Raw genomic sequence first — 16,737 nt, forward strand, 5'->3', positions numbered from 1 at the left:
TTACTGTTCTTGTAACTCCAGAGGCTTGTACTGTTTTCTCGGCTGTCTACAAGGTTAAAGTTGTCATTTGACCACAGACCAGCGTCTTGTATTCCTAATATTGTCTGTTTGTAGCCTATTTGGAAACTCGTATTATCCTGCTCCTACAGAGACAGAGGTTATTTTATTGATATTTTTCAAATCTTACTTATTTTTTTAAACAAATGACTGCAGGCTTAAGTATGAATCACCTCTGGGACAGATGTCAAACAGCAGGATATCACGAGGCAGCTGTTTGCATTTTCCAGTGTTCATGTCAGTTGCATTCTTCCAGGTTTGACACCCCTATGTGTTAGATAATCATTAGTTACACAATTTGATGACGAAATACATAGCCTTAGAGTTAAAACTGCATTTGGTCCTGAGATGAATCATGAATAAACCCACGAGTAGAAAGAATGCTGAGAGGATGTGTTGTATATTGATGAGACACAGGGAAAAAGTATCATTTCCTGTTTCCTAGGTACTTTAAAGCTGAGCAGAAATGTGTTTTTCTATCCCACCTGTTAAAATCATCTAAATATTTCAAAAATGCAGTGTTGCAATGATTTAATAAATATAGCAAACAACATCAGAAGTAACCCATTCGTCCATTGGATACTTTTGTCATCTGACAAACAAGGGGGTGAGGCTCATTCATCACCTCAGGAGATTTACTGGGCTAAATGCACACATATGAAAATCTGCAGGAAATAGGCCTGTACGGGCAGAGGATTTTAGTTTATATAATGTTAAGTGGTGTATTCATCGCACTGGATTAGCTTGAATGTGTGTTATTCTGGTCTGCTGAAGCCTATTCGCTGTTCAATGTATGGGCTCTGACGTTTTCATTCATTCCCAACCCATGAATGAAAATAAAGTGCAGAGCACGCGGATTATTTCTTGCTCCGTTTGAGATAAAACACGTCTCGTTGTAAAACATAAATAAATAAAAAGATGAAATGTTTGTAATGCCGAATGAGTCCCTTTTCAATTCCGTCGTTTCCTTGTTAAAAAGAAACGGAGTGTAACTGAAACACAATCATAGCCCCTCCACATGCGACAGTGGGCGACTATAACAAATGCCCCTCGCAGAATCAGCGAAAAACCATTCAAGGGGGTGTTCAGAAATCAAACTACACTAAACCAGCTCTGTGGAAGGAAAGCAACGATTCAGAAAATGGATTTTAAATATATTTTAAACAAAAAGGGAACTTAACAGTTGCTATTTACTTGTCTTTGTTCCATGGGCTGCATTTGCGGTTGCACCTTTTCTCTTTAGCAAACTAAATTTAACCCTCCCCCCTAAATAGTATGGAAAGTGGTTCAGCCCTTGAGGTTACCGGAAGTTGTTTCAGCTGCCATGTTTGGTTGCTTTGTTGTAGGCTTCTACCAGGTTTCCTACAGAATTAGTAAGTGTGGAAATGGAGCCGAGCTGGAGTACGTTTCTTTTTCAAGTAAGTTGACTCTTTGGGAGGGAAACTGGGGTAGCTCGTTAAACAACCTTTAAAAACGTAACCACCGGTCATGTTCGCGCTAAAACCAGTTTTTAAACGAGGAATGCCAAGATCAAGTAACCAAGCAAAACAATGGTATATGAATCCAGGCTTCCAGCTGTGAGGCTTGGGAATGACGCTAGAACAAAAAATCAATTCTTCTGAACGAGTGTTTGGAAAAACGTGGCTTGTTTGTGTTATCGCACGGATATTTAGAGCAAAGATATAAGATATCTCGACAGCGGTTGCAATATTTTAAGTTTGTTGGCCAAGTCGAAGCCAGCAAAAACATGCGAGATCATTGGAAGTAACGTTAAAGCTGGAGACGCCACTGCACCGTTACAATCGAGACAGACCTGTTTTTCCCCCCCTTTGACTGAAGGCTTTGATCGGACGCTGTGTTAATGAGATGTAACGCCGGCCAAGATTTTTCACTCCAACGTGTTTTAAAACCCGCATATAACATTGGTGTAAAGTGGTTCATTGTATTAAATGCTCAATAAGTGCACACTTAGGCAATGAGCCGCTGAGATTTACAAACAACGATCCGCAAGTCCGCGGTGAACTTTCCGCTCGCCTCAGCCGGTTCGACAGTAACTAGCCAAGTTAGCTAACGATGTTTAGGACTGCCTTCATCAAACTGGCTAGCTAATTTAGCTTTTATTTTTGGGCGAGGCTTTGCGTAATGAGCTCGCATAAAAACTAACGCTACACGACTTGATAACAAGCAAGAGTACAGCACGGCTCTGTTTTATTAACGAGCTATTTATTCTGGTGACCGCGGTCGAAAGGAATTTGAACTATGCACATATCATCAGCAGCAGCAGCTAACACTAGCGACGAAAGAAGCAGATTTGAAATTAGCAACGACATTGCGCAATTTATAAAAAGCCCTTTCCAGCCAGAAAGCGGGTGCTGCTGCTGCTGCTGCTGCTGCTGTGGAGAGTGATATCTGCCACGGTTTTTTTTTCTTTCTCTGTGTGTGCAAAGATGGAAGGCTATTGTTCAATGACATGAATGAAATATTTTATTCCCATGGTCTTACTTTGTATAAAAGAGTTAATCCTTGTGAAAAATACAAGACCCAAATATTTTATGGAGAGGTGTTATTTCAAATGAAATGGTTTTTACCGCGTATTTGATTGCTTTATCTCAATGAAGCCCCTGTATCACATAGCCACTCGAGTCCCATGTGAGTGTGTTTTTGTTTTGTTTTTTTCGTAAAGAGGATTCTTCTGCATATTATCAATGAAGTTATGTCCAGTATGTTTTAGCGGAGGGATTTAAACACATCTTATGGGAGGGGGACTTGCTCAATGAACTTTGCAGCACTTAGGTATTCTTAACAAATGCTTTCTTTTTGTTCGTTTTTTCTTTAAACTATCAAATCTACATCCTCTGTTTACGACGGAGTTGATGGCTGCATAATTTATTATTTAATGCATCTTTATATAACTTTACTTTATCTGTTTGAACAGATGCAAGTGCAGAGTTGTAGCACTTGTTCTTGAGCTTTTACAGGACAAATAGTAGACTTGAAGAATAGGTAGACTTGTGTCCACTTTGTATCTCTTAACATGTTCTGTTCTAATCATTGATCAAAAAAATATGTTAATGTCAATGTGTAAAAGTAGTTTTAGAGAGAATAGTGGTGAAATAGGTGGAGGGGAGGCTGAAAATTAGATGGCTTGAAAGTTTCATGCTGGAGAACTAAAATGTTTTTCATTTAAGATCATTTTTATTAGTGCGGATAAAACTTAATATTAAAGGCCCAGTGTTATCTTACTGCTTCGTGTTGAGCAAGAGTTGGAGTATGAAGAATATGAATAATGCACCTTGGTATGCAGCGAGAAAGTTAGGCTGCATATCAAATGCTTTAGGGGTGCATCATGTTTTTGGGGGGCATTTGTAACATTTCTGCCCTGATGTCAAAGTCTGATTGCTAACTCTGCTTCAAGCGCTAGGTCTTCGTGATGAAAAAAACAGATGGACTTTGTGGCTTGTTGTTCAGTATCTGGCATCTAGCCAGAGGCTCTGCATGTATTATGTATCTCACACTGTTACTATGTCAATGTCATGTAAATCTGTTTGCACTTATCATTTGGGGAGTGATTTGTTTTTCAGTCTGCTACTATCAATAACTTTGCAGCAGTTTAGATTTCCCTGCTCTCCACTTTGTTACCTTTTTGCCAAAATACATTTAAACAAAAAGTTCTAAATTACAAGATGAGGATTAACATATTCTTATTCAAATGATTTGCGGAGTGTTTTGAGTGATTCACATTGTTGTGTGAATTAGCTTGAATATTACCATAGGGCAGCTGTATCTCCTCCTGTTCTTTGTAAATGTGCATTAAAATTCGGTATCAGGTTACAGTTAAGTTCCCTTGAGAATCATGTTTTTTAGATCAGTGGGGCTCAGAATGAGCAGTGATACACAGCAATAGAGTGTGCATGAAACTGTATTAGCTTTGTTTCAAAACAGATTTTTCCTTCTATTACAAAAACGTTATCCACTTATTCCAGAGGCATTTGACTAATTTACCCAAGAGGTTCTCAAATGTCTAAATAAAATCCTATTCAACATGTAAATATAGTAAGATGATGAATATTCAAGACAAACTCATTGTAAACTAACAACATTGGCTATTCAACACATATGATCGTGGTGTAAAGAAAGCTGTTTGTGGTGCACCTTTGCACTTGGAAGCCATGTTACATATGGCCAAAAGAATAAAAAAAAATTAAAAAAAAGATTTAAAATGTACACAATCTGTGCAGTAATGGTTTGATATCAGGAAGTTTTCACACTCGTTGATGCAGGTTGCTGTGGCTAAAATAGCAGCAAATAATTGCCCACACTCATGTCTAGCAACAATGTGAAACAACAATATCCACACAGACAGTTTTAGCTCTGTTTTTTTTATCTACCAACACACATTACAATGAAATGTCCATTGTGACAGTTGACCTATTTAAAATTACAGAAAGTAATTTGATTTACTGTTAAAGTAAACTATATTCATTCACAGAGCTTTTGCTTCAGTTTAATTTTATGTCGAAGTTCCAGAGAAAACCCCTTTTCTTGGATCAAACTTTTGCCAGTCAGTAATGCGTACCTCCCCCCCATGTTGTAGATTTAACAGACAAGGTCTTTTAAATTGAGGCTGTGAACAGTGCCTGTCTTGAATATTAAACTGGTTTCATACATTGTGCAGCTTATTTTTTGAAGCAGAGTCATTGACTGACTTGTAATGGCATGAAAAGATCAGGCGAAACAAACGTTACTATCAGTAATTCAAAAACTTGCTCCAGTGAACATGTACAATACCATGATGCTAGACCTAGATTACCTAAATGGAACGTAGTCGTTTTTATTGTTATCAATTTCACCTGTGTTTTATCTGCAATAACGTGCTGAATGTGCAGTGTGAAAGACGTTTTTTACCTTTCAGAATAAAAGCCCATACCAGTTGAATGTCAGTGAATATTACTTCATAACACCAAATTCCAATTATGGGTGACTTCAAGGTTAGAGGTCAGTGTTTTACATCACTGTCACAAAAACCACTCACAGGATATTGTCATCACTGTGTGTGTTGTGTAACTGCAGTGGTTATGCTGACAAAGGGCAAACTTTTTAGGTAACTGTTAAAAAGCCATTTGTTTGGCCTATCTTTTCAAGTTTGGGGATCAAGTTTTGGCCTTGGGCTTTTGGGTTTAACATAATTCCTGTACAGAAGAAAGGTACTTTTCTTTCATTTTGTCCTGCTTCTGCCACTGTAATGTAAGAGGATATGTCATTCTCAAGTCCCATTAAGATGAGTAATTTCATCATAGTCGGAATGTCAAGAAATATCCAGGTAGTCTGTACCATTTATATGCAAACCACAAATGTATCTTACGTCATCTGGCACACTTTAAATTGTTGGGCCACTCTAAAGGTTAACTTGTGAGTGTTATGTCAGACATTGTATCTGTTCATAGCACGGCACTCTTATCCTCTTATATGATGCCGTTCAACTCCAGGTGAATTAACGTATCAGAACATCTTGCTGAAACATTTTGCTCTCTCTTTAATTTTAACCTTTAATTGCAACCTACAGCATCAACAAGCAGTGCACTGAATCGCAGCATTATTAATATAACTTTACAGACTGGGGGAAAAAAATCCAGTAGAATTACAAACATTGCAGAAGTGATATTAGTAAGAATTTATGTCAACTTGGCTAAGTGAGAAGCAGCCAAAGACATCAGTATGTAAACACATGAAAAACAGGCTATAAAAAGTAATAGACTTTGTGAAAAGAGAAGATTTGGCATGTACCAGAAACACTAAATTATGTTTACTGTGAAGTTTTTTTCTGCAGTATACCCCCTCCCTCCCTCCTTTCTTCCACCTTTTATTTTATCAGTTATAGCTTGTTTGTTTTGTGTAAATTGCGATTTTGGCAAGCAGCTGTAGAGTGTGACACAAAAGATTGAAGAAAGACAGTGCATAATCTGACTCAAACCATGAGCTCAGTTGAAGCCTACAGTGGCCCGTGGAGCCATCAGGACACTCCCTCCATTTTGATGTTATTTATGAGGGAGCAGTCCCAGTTGTCAGAGCACATTTGTGTCAAAATGGTCAGAGCTGCATGAAAGCACAGCAGCTTACAGGCCCTGCACCTCTGTATAGAGGCCAGGCCGTCTGCAGTGACTATGTCTGCTGTTCACAAGCTTCACAAAGAGGGTTCCCGGCTGGTATCCCCCCCCCACCCAAACATAAAGCTCCCCCCTCCACCACCCCCCGCCCTCCAAACCCCACCCTTGTTGTGCCAGTGGACGGGTAAGCATGGGCATGATGATGACTAATCCTTGAAGGTGGCAAGTGTGAGCAGGTGCTCGGACAAATGGATGGGTGGGCTTGGTGGCATTTTCCACGAGTTCCCAGGTCCGATTGCGTATGAGGGAATGACGGCTAGTTTAGCTGAGTAGTGTGTGGATAAACAATGTCCCTGTCTCATGAATAGATGAGCCAAATCAATGAAGATGAGCATACAAAGATCCCCTGCTGAGGCCCAAGTGCATCACTGCTCAGATTTGTGTCTTTCACAATGGGCTAGATGACATAAGGAGGACATTGTGTGGTTCATTTTTCTTTTCCGTCCCCTGCCTCCTCCTTCACAAGTCCTTTCTTGGCTGGCCTTCTTCGATGGATGATTGAACCTCAAAGGGAAAGGTCAAGTATTTCACCTTGCCCTTTCTTGCTGGTGGTTGACAACACTGTTGTGAATGCGTCCATTTACTGAAAGAATCAGTGTTAATCATGATACAGTTTTTGTGTTCAGGTATCATGAAAACACCGCTGTCTGCAGCAGACTGCTGGCAGCAGAGTTACCCCCTTGAAAGTTAAACAGAGGAATCTGAGATAAACAGAAACCAGCGATATACCATCCATCCCTGGTGTTGTTTGCCCCTTGTTTATTTCTGTAGATGTAAGCAGAATAGTTCTTGTCAACAGGTATCTACGACGAGCCATGAAGGGAGCTTCATTTAAGACTGACCGTAGCTTTGCACTTGTTAAAATGTAAATTTAGTTTTTTTACCTGGTTACAACATAACCAACCTAAGCTGACAAACCCCTCATGGTATAAATAGCTTGCAGCTGCCTTACAATAAAAGCCATAATTATTTTTGCTGGAGAGGTAGCAACAGAGCAGAGAATGTTATGGATCGATGGATTGTATATTGTGTGTCCACTTCGTATCAGCATTTGGTGCATGGCTGTCAGGAGTATTTTATCTCTGTGAAACATTGTACTGTGTTCTTTTCTTTTTCCTTTGTTTCCCCCGCAACTCTGCTTTAGGAACAAACTTCATTGAGCGCTTCTCTGTTGGCTATCATAAACCTTCTTCCCCAAGTGCAAAACATGCCCAAACAAAACGCACTGAATCATTTTTTTTAGCAGGAGCTGCCTGATTATTTTCGTGGTGCCTCCTGGAAAAATGCACCTAGTTTTAGGTCACAGCTCAGGGAAGCAAAGCAAATTGTGTCTGCCCTCCTCAGTTTGGAGGTGCGATTACTTAAATGAGTGAAACCCAACTTAACAACTGGTTGTTGTCGCTGCTGCTGCTGCTGCTAATTGCACCCAGCCATTTCATGTCATCTCTGTTGAGGCAGCAGTGGGCAGTGATTTGCAGGCGGCCAAAAGGCCAGTAAGCAGTTGTGCCACTGTGATTGTTTTTTCTGTCTGTGTGTGTGTGTGCTTCACTCACAGTACGTTGCTTCAACATTATATCCCTTTACTGAGCTCTGCTGAGCTCACAGCCCCGCTCTTCTTGGCAGGTAAACCAGACCCTGCTATGCCTCTAATTCGGTATGCTTGCTTTACAGTCACATGATGTGTCTGCATCATCATGACGGTATCATTTTTCATTGAGTAAACGTGGATTCTTGAGCACCACGGACATGCTGTGTCAGCCGCAAATGACTGATCTAGTACGCATTTTGTATTTTGTAACATGTTCACTATCTGATGCATGTTGTAGTCATGGACTTGTCAAAGCCGACCCCTGGTACAGCTATCGTCAACACTTGTTTCATTGTTGTATTTTCAGTTATCACGCAGAGTTTTAAAAGTCTTGAAACAATGTTATTTACTATTGTTTCATAACTATATTCAAAGTGTTAATGTGGCTGTTGTAGCTTGTGAAAATGACTGGAAATCATTGTGAGAAACCAAAACTTTATCAGTTTTGTGTGTGTGTTTGTGTCATCAGCAGGCCAATGAAGCCCTCCACCACCAGCACCAGGTGGCCCAGAACAGCCTGCTGCCGCTTCTTAACGCAGGAGCAGAACAAGTCGACCAGAAGCCTATCCTGCCCATCCAACTAGACCAGAAGCCGCCTTCCAGCGCCGCCGATCTCCTGAAAGATAATGTGGCGAGCGGAGGAGGCGGCCGGCCACCAGTGCCTGTGATTAAGAAGGAACACAAAGGCAAGACGCCCTTCGTCTGCGGCTACTGCAACAAGGCCTTCCGCGACAGCTACCACCTGCGGCGCCATGAGTCCAGCCACACCGGTATCAAGATGGTGTCGCGGCCAAAGAAGACAGCCCAAACAGCCCCCACCATGGTACCCATGATCTCCACCATGCCGCGGGAGAACAACGGCAACCCTTCCTACATCTCCACGGTAGCAGGCATCCTCTCCACGGCGACCACCTCCGTTTCCTCAGGCGCGAGCATCATGACATCGTCTGCGATGGGCAATGTGCCGCAGCAAAACGTCATCAAGAAACCCGCCAAACCCGTCAAGAAAAACCACGGGTGCGAGATGTGCGGCAAGGCGTTCCGCGACGTCTACCACCTGAACCGCCACAAGCTGTCCCATTCAGACGAGAAGCCTTTCGAGTGCCCCATCTGCCAGCAACGCTTTAAAAGGAAGGACCGAATGACCTACCACGTTCGCTCTCATGACGGAGGAGTCCACAAGCCCTACGTTTGTTCTGTCTGTGGGAAAGGCTTTTCCAGGTAAGGATCACATTTGCAGGGTTAAATATGTGTGGACAATATGTGAAATAGGCATTTCTTCAATGGAAACAGTAATTGCTCCCAGTCTGTCTGTGTGCAGTTGCACAGCTGACAAGAACATGCTTGGAATAGGAACAAGTCTGAACACAATGTTTGATAATCATGACAACTTTTACATCATAATGTGCCACAGATTAATTATTCAATAGCTCTCTAAGAGCTTCGGCAATATGGGAACGATTTGTGAAATGAATTTTCAGCCTTTTTCATTATGTTACCTACCAGACCGACTTGTCATAGGGATTCAGAGTAGCCAACCCCGAGGAATGGATGGCTGTTAAGTGCTGGCAACAGATTTCATGGGGAGATTACATTACTCGTTTCAAATGTCTTTGTACATTCCTCATATAGCTCTTAAGGTGGCGGAATAAGTTGCACTGTTCCCTCTTCGACCAGACATATCCAGTCAGTGAACTTTCTCCCCGAGACAGGGCAAGAACGTAAACTGTGTGGGCCTCAGGTCCAGCCGAGTGTCCCGTCCTCACCGCTGCACTAGCCGCTGGTGTGTTTGGGATGTACTTTTTTAATTGAGGTTGTCTAGGTCTGTGAACCTCTGTCTGTTGTGTTCAGCTGCACGAGGAGGTCGCTGGTAGATTTAATGTGTGTGTATCTGAGGAGGTGTGTGGTCAGCAAGGAGAGCAGCAGCAATAAGGACAACGCATAGCGACAATAGCAAATATTACATTGGTGAGAAAAATGGGAGCACATGTAAAAATAGTTTTTTTGTTTGTTTGTTTTCTTTTACAACTGCTCCAGTTTACTCATATGCTTTCAATCAACAAGTTACCAAGCTACTGTAAACAGGAAGTATGCTTCTGAGATCTAATTTATTCTTATGGGAGTGGAGACAGAAAGTAATTTCACCCTCTGATGGTTGCATTCCAGGGTCAAAGAAAGAAGTCTTTACTTGTCTGCATGGAATTTAAAAAACAGCATGATGATAAACAAATTCTAACAAACATAGCATTTTGGTCTATTTGCTTGGCACCTGCAAATTAGCTTTTGCTGTGTTTCATATTAAAAAACACTTGTTAGACACAACCGTGACTTTGTGTACTCTAGAATTATCACTCTTCATGTTTGCAGTTGTTCATTTTGTTTTTTGTGGCAGTGATATTTACAACTGCTCCAAAAGTTGGCTGCACACTGGACCCTATTGCCAGCATCAAGCCATAACTTGTATGTGAATGATTAAGCCAGGAGTGTTTGGGTTATTCGGCCATACCGTGACTTCACATATAGAGCACTGACTGTATGGGCCTGCGTACTCCCTGTGTAGCTTCCCAGTAGCTCTGCTTTAATGTTTATAGTCATGCCAAGCAGTTTAGAGTTGGACTTGTGCTGACCCCCCACACCATTTCAACCACATGTTTAAACAGTCGCACATGGAGGAGCACCAGTAAAGTATGGAGGGAGGGGGAGGCGTCACTTGTCACTTTGTGGTTCCCGCCAGCATGTCACAGACTCTTTCCCCTGGGAATGCAGTGAACCATGCGGTAATGTTCAGGTCAACACATTTACTATCTAATGAATAAATGTTTTGTTTAAAAAGGCTTCATAGCGGCTTCATATTTAAATGTATCAACACAAGAAGCGCTTCCTTAATTTTTTAAAAACGGAGCCAAACGATCTTGTTGTTTATGTAAATCAGCATCACGTGAGCAGAGAATAACGATAATGGCAGAAGAGCCCTGTCTGTGTTGCAGTGCAACTTTGACGAAAACATCAGCAGCGCACCCCGGCCAAGCTGTAACACTAGCACTGTGCTGTGTATGGCAGTTTCAGGCATGCCTCCAACACAGTGACGTGGGGCAGGGATTCATCAGCATACTGGAAAGTGAGAATGGGGACTGAATAACAGGGCACTGAGTCACTGCCACTCAGCCAGATCTGTAGGCAGGCACTGTCTGGAGTCTGCTCTCCTCGTCAGGGGGACAAAAAAAAGCCTCGATTCCGGTTCATGGCACCACTGAGAAGATTCCACTTGACTCTTCTCATTTGTATTTCGAAAAAAAGGAAAAAAAAATCCAGCAGCATGAAACTTTCCGGTTTGGGAGCAGCTGCCAGTGTTGTAGCTCTTACTCATTCCATTATGGCACTTCTAACATGATTCAGCTCACAGCTTCAGTAGAGTTAACAAGCTGACAGAGGACGATCAGTGCCAAGAAGAATTTGTGAATGCTGGAGTTTCACTGTAAAGGTCAAAAGGCAAATAGTTGGTTTTTTTCCTGCGATTTCTGATATGCAGTGGGAATTATACAGCAGATAAACACTGGAATGTGTTGTCAGCCATGTTTGTTTGTTGTTGATTTAACCTCAACCACTAAAATACACTACAAAATGTTTTGTATATGCTTGTTTTAGGATTCCAGCAGCGCAATAATTGGACTGACCCATGGGAGTTACTGAAGTTAAATGAACATTATAGCCAATGTAATCTCCCCCTAATGCTGAAAGAAAGATGCTGTCCAGTTTCACTTAGGGATTTTAGTCAAACTGCTATGGTTAGTTTCAGGGTTAGTTAAGCAGTATAACGCCAAGCTGTCAGTTTACTAATAGAAAACAAGTGGACAATGTGGGGGGAAAAAAAATCATTTCAGTGTGGTGCGTTTTTTGAAACTAGGTCAAACTAATGCACGCACCATTGATCATGGAGAATTAACGGCCATTGACTGAAATTTTAGGGATTTTTGTTTTCAGTGCTCGTCTCCTAATTATCAAAGCAAAAGAGCACTTGAAAATCACAGAGAGGGTCTACAACACAACTTTTCATGTGTGCCTGCCTGTGCACTGACATGTGGTGCTCATTGTCGGTAAATGAGCCTTTCCTAGTGAGTTTCTCCAGAAGGGAAAGCACTGTAAAATGAATGCTCTGTTATGTTATGTGACTCATCAACAACACATAGAGCCCACTGCATCACTGTTCAATGGTTAAACGTGTGAATGTATTTTCTTACCTTTCTTTTTTCCTCCTTTTAATCCAGGCCGGACCACTTGAGCTGCCATGTGAAGCATGTGCACTCTTCAGAAAGACCGTTTAAATGTCAAGTAACGGTAAGAGTCATTAGCTTCAGCTTCCACATTATTACCATCATCATTATTGTTGTTGTTATTATTATTATTATCGCTGTTGTTTTTCTACGCTGACCGTTGACCCCCGTCTGCTGTGCCGCTGCAGGCCTGTACCTCTGCTTTCGCCACCAAAGACAGACTCCGTTCACACATGATCAGGCATGAAGGCAAGGTGACCTGTAGCATCTGTGGGAAGATGCTCAGTGCAGCCTACATCACCAGCCACTTGAAGACTCACGGACAGACCAACTTTAACAACTGTAACAAAGGTGCGTCACACTTGTCAGCAATGCACACATCCCCATTACAAGATGCTATCTTTTATAGCTATCTTTTTACTACTAGTGAATAGCGGTTTAGTTACCGTAAAGTTACAGTTCAGTATTATATCTTGTGTTTGACACGGAGAGTAATGAAGTTTGCAATTCTGCCTCAGCTACACCTGTGACCGTCTCTGCCCCCATCACCACGGCGATGAACCGGGGAAACTCCAACAACAACAACCCTGTCACCATCGCTGCACAAATGAACATTAGCACCAACACAGTCAACATCACATCTCCAATCAGCCTCCAGCACCCGGTCACCATCACCGGGCCCGTCAACATCGCCTCTGTGAACATCCCCGCCACGGCGTCCATGAACATCGCCCACCCCGTCGCAATAACGACCCCCATGCCTATGAATATAGCCGGTCCACTCAACATCGCCATGAGGCCAGTCGATAGCATGCCTTTTCTGTCCCAAGTCTTGCCTTCTTCTCCACCCTGGTAAAAAAAAGAGAGCAAGAGAAGGGAGAGCATTGAACTGGCCAGAAAGAAAGGGAAAATGAAGTGAAACAAGAGACTCCTGTCCTCATAATTTGCACCTCGAGCCCAGCTCTATCTCACCCCATGAACACTGTTTACTTCGGCAGACCTTGAAGTGAATATTTACATGAGCTGTGTGGGCCGGTAGGAGCTCCCCAAGTCACAGCCTCGTCCCAACTAATGTTAAGTGAGTGGCATGAGATGCAGGACACTTAAGTAGAAATCAAGTAGGATTTATCTTGAAATCAGGACAAACTGTAAGACTTAGTGTAGTCAGTTAGAATGATGAAACTGTGATTTGTATCAAGACAAATGAGAGGAGAGGATGCCTCAAACACCCTTGAGGTCTCTGTAGGAAAACACACCTGTGCTTTTGTAAAAGGGAGATGAGACATGGACTGAAGCAATAACTATAAATTGCTGTTTTTGATGTTTTACAAGTTCTCTCCCAAAGCTTCTGGGTGTTTCTTTGTATGTTGTTTTTTTTTTAACTATAGCCTGCTAATCACTATTTAATGTTATAGGAAATGAGTTTAGTAAAAGGGACAGCAGCTTCCACTTGCATGGAAGAATATTTTTTCACAGTGCATAGCTTTTTCTTTTTTCTCAGATAGTAGGTATGCTCTTGAGGTACAGTGACTAACTTGTACAGTTGGCATAGTAATGTATTTTCACGTCAGCAGTTTAATTTTTGCTTCTGTCATTCAAGTGGATATCTCGAAAACTGTCCTCTTGGTTATGAAATATTTGTACTTTGTTTTCTATTTGAATGGAAACACAAAGGTTTTTTTATTGTTTGTATTGTTATTTTTTTTTGTTTTTGTTTTTTCCGTGAAGTCAGAATAGAATCAGTCTTGCACTGAAAGCATATCCTACATACAGGTGAGCAGCAGTATTATCAAAGATCAAATTGAAGTCTTAAGTGTTTTGGTTAGTCAGCCTACACTTGAGGGCCATCTAGTGGCTGAAAATGGAGAGGCCTGGCCTTGTAGTGAAGCTTTTTCAGGCTGTTACTGTCATCATAATGGTGATTAATTTGTTTTGTCTGACTCCTCTGTAAGATTTTTTTTTAATCATTTATCTGTGATTGCCCCAAGATGATACAAAGGACCATTCACTCAGGTAACGCACACAAAAGCCCATTACTCATGAACTTGGTTTCTTTTAAATCATTCGGCATTGTGGTGTTTAAAGACTTGACCAGGCTCCATGAGGGACAATATGTCCAAGAATGATTGATTTTAAGCATTGCCGTCCATTTAAATTATCATTTCCTGTACAATGGAGTACATGCTGTACCTTTTTACTTTTAAAGTCTAGTTCAGTCTCGGACTGCGAGTTATGTGGCTGAGATCTGGATGAGTTTGATTAAAAATGCAAGTTTGTGTCCATTAAAATAATGGGACAAGATTGATGTTGCATGACCCCCAAACACTAGCTGTTGAACATCAACTATTTTTTAATGAATGCCATGTTATTTCAACAGAGTTGCAGCTCTTTGAGTTGGTTCAGTTTATACTGAAAAATGCAATATGCATGTTTGTCATTTTTCCCAAGTTTTTGTTTTAAACAAAATATTAGTGTAGTTTTTTTTTTTTTGTTCTTATGCATTTACGTAGATACACTATGATAGCCTGTTTGCCAAATTTGATACAATAATAATGTGATGAACTGAACATTTCTTGTGGAATTGAACATCTCTTATTTTTAAGGAAAAAAAATGATTGGAAATTCCAGGACCCTTGTGAAAGCAGTTGAATGTATATCTTTGTACAAAACTATTTTAGTTCCAAGAATATGGTAGTTACAATAGATGTGAAAGATAAGATAACCTTTTTTATAAATCTTTTGTATTAGAACATTAACAATGGTAATTTTGTATATATGAGAGGCTAGGCTTTCTGATTAGCAGAAAGGTCAAACATTCCTACATTTTTTTTAAATGTATGTTTGTCAAATTATTACATAAACATGCGCAATGTTATGTGCCTTTTATTTGGGTTGTCTAAATAAAAGAAAACTATCAAATGTGTTTATGTATTAAGTACTGTTTAGTAATGATTAGGGTATCACCATTACAAATACTTAGGAGTGTATTGCTTTACTTATTAACTACCGGTATTTGAATCTGAACAATGTTTAAGGCCTAATTTTTATATTTTCTTAAAATCAAACTAGCTCTTTATAATATCAAAACATAAGTAGCTGACTTACGGAAACTGTACCATTTTAAATTTATAGCTTGTATATTCATCTATATAAGATTTTGTGTAATTTTTGCATATTGTGCTAACTTTGCATATTGGCAAATGTTTTTCAACAACACACAGCTGGCTTTTAGTTTCAGTTGCCTGCCATGCAACTGGTTTCCATTCATTTTACAGCAATATGAAGACAAGCCTTTTACACAAACTTGTTTTTAATATTTTAATGTTGTAATCCAGGCTGAGAATTTATAGTATTTTCTTATGTGATTACTGGATTTAAGCATTGACATAATTGATTTTTTCCAAATTCAGCAATTGAATTGCAGCGACAATGTGTTTTTAAACCAGTTCAGGGTTTTAAAATTTTCTCAGAATTGAGTAAACACAGACAGAGCTCATTGGACAGACACATAATGTCCCTGAACACCGACATGAAGGAACTGTCTGTGTGCATTTGTGTGAGTGTGAGTGTGTGTATGTGTTGAACTTTGACAGTAAAGAAAATGATAAACACCACAAACATACTAGAAGTCCCTTATAATCTCATTTAAAACACCTGTGTGACAGCCTAGCCACAAAATGTTGCCTTTGTGATTTTACCTGCTTAGTCTTTACTGAGTGAGAATCAGTTGAAATGTACCTCTCAAACGCAGGCTTACAACTTAGGATATAACCCTAACTGTTATTTCATGTATGTCAGTGTGCTTGCCTAGTTGTGTAACACAGAGACTTCTTATAAATGTGTGGGGAAAAGGGGTCAGAAGTTGATTTACTGCAGAGATATTAGAGGAGTCAGTCACTAATTAATGAATTGGTCTCAGCTGTGGCTCAGGCCTGAAGCTCAGAGGTTGCCACGGCAATTTAAGGCGGTTACCCCAATGATAGACAGAGGCAGGCAAAACACAGAGAAAGGGGGTGATTTTCTGCCTTTGCAATAGTCTCACATTTGGGTTTCTTGTGACAAAACGGTAGCTCCTATCAGAACATGAAACAGACCGTGAGCGTCCAGAGGCCTTCCTGAACATGTTGATGTGTTTTTGGTGTTTCTAGAGTAAATATTTTAGAAATCCTCACAAGCTAAAAGAAAGAAGCACTTCTGCCTTTTCCCCTGAAATCGACTTGAAGGGCAGCTGGAATAGACTCACTCAGGTCAAGGTCATTGAACAGTGATTGAAATGTGGAAAACCACATCGATTGGCTTGACCTTTTCTGTTTTCTTATAATTAAAAGAATTTGAAGAAAAGTATTTGCTGTAATCAATAGCAGAACATTTCAGTTAAAGATTTTTTCGAATTGTTTCAAGATTGTTTTTGTTTTTTTTGTTTTAAAAAAGAACAGAACAGACTGGCCATTTAGTACAGTGACATTATCACAAAGTGTTGTGTTTTGCTATGATCGGGAGGAGAAGAAGAAGAAGAAGAAATGGAGCCAGAGACAGCGTGGCCTTGGGGCTCGGCCATGTGCATGGCCCTTCACCCAAATGGTTGAGTGGTTCTCAACCATCATCTTCTGTGAAGTCTTTGGGGGGAAAAAAGATTAGATAACATTTTTTGTAAAAT

General features: G+C 40.6%; 1 protein-coding gene across 2 annotated transcripts; it reads left to right on the top strand.

Moving 5' to 3' along the window:
• The first annotated feature begins 1,326 nt into the window (after positions 1 to 1,326).
• LOC146974359 (vascular endothelial zinc finger 1-like) lies at positions 1,327 to 15,003 on the top strand. 2 transcript variants are annotated; one of them, XM_085797589.1, is made up of 5 exons: positions 1,327 to 1,475; positions 8,279 to 9,030; positions 12,075 to 12,144; positions 12,269 to 12,435; positions 12,573 to 15,003. In XM_085797589.1, exons 1-5 carry the CDS (start codon positions 1,443 to 1,445, stop codon positions 12,934 to 12,936), a joined length of 1,386 nt encoding a protein of 461 aa, XP_085653715.1. In that variant the 5' UTR covers positions 1,327 to 1,442; the 3' UTR covers positions 12,937 to 15,003. The 2 variants fall into 2 exon arrangements, with proteins under 2 accessions (XP_085653715.1, XP_085653716.1); XM_085797590.1 differs by having other exon boundaries at positions 1,328 to 1,475; positions 12,269 to 12,431; positions 12,599 to 15,003.
• Positions 15,004 to 16,737: the final 1,734 nt, after the last annotated feature.

Source organism: Trachurus japonicus, chromosome 14 (genome assembly GCF_045865225.1).
Source record: "Trachurus japonicus isolate A0001 chromosome 14, Traja_1.0".
Lineage (NCBI taxonomy): Eukaryota > Metazoa > Chordata > Actinopteri > Carangiformes > Carangidae > Trachurus > Trachurus japonicus.

Coding starts and splice junctions, on each gene's coding strand:
- LOC146974359 (XM_085797589.1), top strand. CDS start 1,443: ATGGAGCCGAGCTGGAGTACGTTTCTTTTTCAA. Junction 1,476..8,278: donor GGAGTACGTTTCTTTTTCAA/GTAAGTTGACTC, acceptor TTGTGTCATCAG/CAGGCCAATGAAGCCCTCCA. Junction 12,145..12,268: donor CGTTTAAATGTCAAGTAACG/GTAAGAGTCATT, acceptor GTGCCGCTGCAG/GCCTGTACCTCTGCTTTCGC.